General features: G+C 38.5%; 1 protein-coding gene across 1 annotated transcript in view; it reads right to left on the minus strand.

Moving 5' to 3' along the window:
• Nucleotides 1-1,161: 1,161 nt before the first annotated feature.
• Nucleotides 1,162-5,849, minus strand: part of LOC106873904 (COMM domain-containing protein 7) — a 10,384-nt gene continuing 5,696 nt past the window's right edge. The window contains exons 4-9 of the mRNA XM_014921438.2: nt 5,452-5,508; nt 4,471-4,508; nt 3,594-3,684; nt 2,925-2,974; nt 2,439-2,490; nt 1,162-1,798 (exon numbers count right to left, since the gene is read on the minus strand). Of these exons, the coding sequence (XP_014776924.1) occupies nt 1,722-1,798; nt 2,439-2,490; nt 2,925-2,974; nt 3,594-3,684; nt 4,471-4,508; nt 5,452-5,508 (365 nt within the window). The 3' untranslated portion in view covers nt 1,162-1,721. The remainder of the gene's footprint in view (nt 1,799-2,438; nt 2,491-2,924; nt 2,975-3,593; nt 3,685-4,470; nt 4,509-5,451; nt 5,509-5,849) is intronic.

A 5,849-nucleotide genomic window follows, 5' to 3' on the forward strand; every position in this document is an offset into this window, starting at 1 on the left:
AAAAAAAAAAAAAACGAAAGAACGCAAGTGGGACCAAAGTGCAGAATATAAACCAAGCGTTTTTCAAACTGTGGGTCCCGACAAAAAAGTTTGAAGAACACCAATGTAGCTAATACCTTGCGCTATATACATGGAAATTTCGAGAGTCATTTACAAATTTGTGATTCTTCGCAGTCCTCTCCCTTCCATTCCAAGGACGGATAACTCTGACAACGAAGTACAAAGCAACACACAAACGCAGAGAAGCGAGTATCATCATTAAAGCAATAAGGGACGTGAGCCGACAGAATCGCTAGCAGCCGGACAAAATGCTTAGCGGCATTTCTTACGGCTTTAAACAGTCCGAGTTTAAATTCCGCCGAGGTCGACTTTGCTTGTCTCGGAGTCGAGAAAGTAAGTACCAGTTGAGCACTGGGGTGTCATTGTAATTGACCAGGCTGACCAACCCCTTTTCCCGAAATTTCAGGCCTTGTGACTAAAGTAGAAAGGATTAAGGAAGCGAGCGGGCAGAATTGTTAGCGCGTCGGACAAAATGCTTGATGGCATTTCTTCTGGTTTTATATTCTGAGATCAAATGTTGCTTTGATGTTGACTTTGCCTTTCATCCCCTTTGGGGCCAAAAACATAAGTATCAGTTGAACACTGGGGTCGATGTGATCGACTTACCTACCTCCCACCAAAATTTCAGCTTTGTGCTTATAGAAGTAAAAAAAAAAATTATTATTATTATTATTATCATCATGAGGGCAGCGAGCTGGCAGAAACGTTAGCATGCTGGGTGAAATGCTTAGCGCTATTTCACCTGGTACCAGTTGAGTGCTGGGATCAATTTAATCGACTATCCCCTCCTGCCAAATTCCAGGCCTTGTGCCTATAGAAGAAAGGATTTACATCATTATTAATTTTTTTAATTTTGGTCGTTTGGTTTGATAGAAACAGGAGCAAAATCGCCCTCAAACTGTACCTGAATGTCTTAAGGGAAAAAGAAACACACTGGATAATGTAGATGTACGTACTATTGAAAATAAAGAATAATGGTGATAATTGGAATACCTTTGATCAAAGCATTGCAAGACCAAGGTTAGGGTTAGGGTCCAAATTTCAATAACAACATCTACAACTAAGACATACAATAAGAATAAATGAGATCACAAAAGGAAATGTTAATTACAAAAATTTATTTAATTACTGAAGCTCTGTAATCATATATATATATACATACAAACACACACATATATATATTTATATATATATATGTGTGTGTATATATATATACATTCATATATAAATTATACTATAAATATATATATTCAAAATTGTGTTGTCCAGGTTATTTGTTAAGGCTTGTCTGTTCATCCTCCAACATTTACATACGATTAAGTCCATCGTTAGCAGCATTCATTTACAAACCCTTAACAGAATCAGTACCAATCTTTGGCTATCTGGTGCACCACCACCACCACAACCACACCCACCACCATGTTCTGGGGCAAACTGGAACCTTTGCCAGACGTGAGTAGGATATATATGTATAAACATTGCAGTTTTCTTCATGATGTAACCACGGTAACAGCAGAGGCAGAATAACAGTGAAGTGGTACCATTTTGTATAGCAATGTTTCCTACCAGACATTTTAATGTGGTAGTGGTGGTGGATGTAGTAGTGTTGGTGACAGCAATGCTAATTTAGCAGCAGTGGTCACAGCGATGAATGGCCAGAGCTAACTCAACATTTCCATGCTGGCTTTCGCACGTTCCATCTCGTGAAGGAATGAATAGAATTGCTGAAGGCTGAGCTCTGCAAAAAAAAAAAAAAAAAGATTCAATGAGGCTGCAATGGTAACAACAATAACATTAAAAGCAACAACAAGAAAACTGTGTGATTACACAGGGTGTCCAGAAATGAAATACTGGGGTTGACATGATCGACTAGTCTCCTCCCCCCAAAATTTCAGGCCTTGTACCTTTAGTAGAAAGAATTATCATTCTTAAGGTGGTGAGCTGGCAGATGAAATTAGAAACTTCAGCTGTGTTCATTTTGAGATTTGTTGTTAAATCACTTATGGAAAAAGAGGGGTTAGGATAAAAAGAAAGGTTTAAAAGGAAAGACATAAATTAACCCTTTAGTATTTAAACTGACCCCTATCTGACCCAAAATGTTCTACTGTTTTTATGTTCAAACTGGCCAGATCTGGCATCTTGCACCTACCCTACAAAGTCATGCTCAAAATATACAATCAGATCAGTGAAGTCTTGAAGCTATGAGATAATGCATGATTAATTGAAAACGATGTGAATGGATAAGGAATGCGTTTGATGGAGTGATCTGGATGCTAAAGGGTTGAGGCACGGGTTTCTAAAAGGAGGATTCACAGAAGAAAAAGAAATACAGGAGTTGATAAAGAGAGAAGTATTTTAAGAGAAGTGGAAAGACTCACCCATGTATATTGTGTTTAATTCTCCTTTGCCATTACTGACAACAAGTTTCAACTGAAAGGAAGCGGAAAAGAAGGAATAAAAATCAATTATTGACGAGTGAGAGGAGAGGGGGAACAAAGAGGCAGAGGGGGAGACAAGTAGTGAGAGGGAAAGAGACAGTGAGAGAGGGGAAACAGTGAGATAGTGAGAGACTAACAGACAGACACAGAGAGACAGGAGAAAGAGAGAGAGGGACAGAAAGAGGGGGAGGGAGATAGTGAGAGACACAGAGAGGGATAGAGGGAGAGGGAAAGGGACAGTGAGAGAGGGAGACATCGAGAGAGGGAAACAGTGAGAGACTAATTGACAGACTCAGACAGACAGGAGAAAGTGGGAGAGGGAGATAATGAGAAGGGGAGAGGCACAATGTGTTTCCCTTCAAAATGAAGACCACAAAAATGGACAACCACAAAATTCGTGGAAACAAGGTAGAGAGGATTTCTTACCTGTATAAAGGTGTTGCCGACTTTACTGAGCTCACTACTGGATAAGGTCACTGGCAACAAGAAAGGGTTCGAATGTTAGGGTTACGAACATCAAATGGCAAAATAAGGGGTCATCCAGATTTAAGGACATCCCTCACATCCCAACCTCTCTCGTAAACACACAAAAAAGCACATCAGCACTTCGTCTCACATTGCTCTGCAATCACATTGACCCCTGATGTGTGGCACACCTGTTGCACCTGTTCAGATAATGTTGATTTGATTGAGGGAGTGAGCTTATATACAGGACATATATATATTTGAACCCTCTCTAAACAAATCCTTCTGTGTTGGTTGTTCAGCAAAAAATTGCAGAACCGTCTTTCTTGGACAACAAGAGACTACCATCATTATACATATAACTATATATACGTCTGTGCAATGACAGTTGTAAACGAGTGTCACTGTTATACAAGTGGGGTCATTTGCTGCCAATGTTCTGTGAAAACTTGTTCGGTCAAGTGGGAATAATACGAGATGAGGAGTGGATAGAAAGTGTGAGAGAGATTGAAGGAGATCAAGATTAACAGATTAAACAAGTCAAATAAAAACATCTGAAGACCTTTGGCAAAAATGAGCTGAAATACTGGAGATTAGAAAGAAATGGATAAACAGGAACAAATGCCTTACCTCCAAATTTCCAATCCATGTCCACTAATTGATTAACCATCAATGTTTGACCAAGGGCTGTAGCAGATAGACTGGCCATATTCTTCTTCCACTACACAAACATGGATATAAAAAAGAAAAGAAAGAAAATAATGAATTTCCTGATTTTGGTTTGGAATTTTATAAATGATAATGAGCTGGCACTGGTGCCATGTAAAAGGCACAGATACTGGTGTCGCATTGAAAGCATCCAGTACACACAGTAAAGTGGATGATATTAGGAAGGGCATCCAGCCATAGAAACCCTGCCAGAACAGACAAGGAGCCTGGTGTGGTCCCTGGCCTTACCAGCTCTTGCCAAGCATGTTTGAGCAGCTGATGATGGGAATGCATAAATGTTATGCCCGGTTGAGTTAGTCTCGTTTGTCCTTCATTCTTGTATGAGGCATGGGCAATATTTACAAGAAACTGGCAACATGAGATATGGTTTGTGAAGCTGACCACACTAATGAAAGAATTAAAAGCAATTTTTTGTTAAGCATGCCATTCAGAAGGTCCCCATGGAACACAGGTTGTCCAGGATTGCCCTAAACCAGTGGTTTCCTAACTGGGGTCCACATGAGCCTTAGTGGTCCATATAAGATTTTGCTGTTCGTTTCTGTGAAATCAATTAGTTATACTTCTATGATACACAAAATATTTTAACAAATTTTTTTCCCCACAATTCCTAATAATCTTTAATTATAAAAATATAATAAGATCTTTTTAAACACCAAATGGCTATGAGGGTCCAGCAGAGTAGAATAGGGATCAAAGGGGTCCATAGGTCTAAAAAAATGGATGAGAACCTCTGCCCTAAATAAACGTGTAAAGATAGAAAGCGTAGATAGATATTTACCTGTTCTGTAAGGTATTCAGCTTTCTCTTGTGACAATCCTGCAATGAACAATATTTAGTGTTAGACACGAGTGTGAGAGAAGGCAGCTCTGCGTGAATATTCAACCAGCAGAGACTGTGAAATGAAATACATAAAATAAAATAACCTTATGTGTCTTGAAGGTGAAGTAGGTTTTTCATGCTTCAAGCAGGGGCCTCGTTTTCAAGAAAATTCCTGACCCAAACATTACAAGTCACTTCTATTCACAAAACACAAAAAATATTTTATTTAGAAAATTTCATTAAGATTTTAACTGATGCAGATTTTTACAAGTTTCCTTGAAATTTAGGGGTTTTTTTGAGGTTGACTTTTGTGTCACAGTGTTGTTGTTGACGACTGACAACAACCGTTTTGAGATAGTGTTGGTGCTGATACTAGTGAACTGACAGTGACTTGTACGACAGTGGTGTTACTAATGATCTAACAACAGTTCTGTGACTATTGCTGTTGTTGTTAACAAATTAGTGAGTGTGACCAGTGAACTAACAAGTGTTGTGTGACAGTCTTGTTGCTGTTACTAAGAGACTAACAACGACTGTTGTGTGGAGGTAATAGTGATGCAGCTGAACTAATTCACCATCACCCATCTTGATCCCTCTCACTACTCCTTTAGTGAACCTACAGCCTCATTACTTAACCCCCTTAGCGTCTAGTTGTATCTCTTAAACCACAAGATGATCTCAGAGACGATGTTTGACTTTAAGTTTCATGATATGAAGCAAAGTAGAGAAAACTCCAGCTGATAATGCGACGACAGACTATTTATTGTAGGCAACATCTTCAGATGATAGCAAGCTTCTTATTCTGGCCAACAACTGAATTGTCCTCATATTTTTTCCATGCTGGAATTGTTTATAATAATAATTATAAAATATACATTAAATAAAAATAGATAAAAAATATTATTGCACATAATTTATGGAAATTTCAGTAAATATTTACCAAGACTGATTAGTTCTTCTTGAAAGGTGGCTGGTGCCACACCTCTTCTTAAAGCATCTGGACAAAGAAAGAAAGAAAAAAGTTAAATTATTATTATTATTATTCTTGTGGTGAGCTGGCAGAATCATTACAGTGCTGGGCAAAAAGCTTAGCAGTATTTCACTTGTCTTTATGTTCTGAGTTCAAATTCTGCCGAGGTCAATTTTGCCTTTCATCCTTTTGGGGTTGATAAATCGAGTACCAGTTGAGCACTGCGGTTGATGTAATAGACTATTCCCCACCCACCCCAAATTTCAGGCCTTGTGCCTGTAGTAGAAAGGATTATTATTGTTGTTGTTGTCCTGCTGTTCACCTGGTACAATGTTATAAGATGCTGATGATATATATATATATATATA

The sequence above is a fragment of the Octopus bimaculoides genome, chromosome 24, assembly GCF_001194135.2.
Source record: "Octopus bimaculoides isolate UCB-OBI-ISO-001 chromosome 24, ASM119413v2, whole genome shotgun sequence".
Taxonomy (NCBI): Eukaryota; Metazoa; Mollusca; class Cephalopoda; order Octopoda; family Octopodidae; genus Octopus; species Octopus bimaculoides.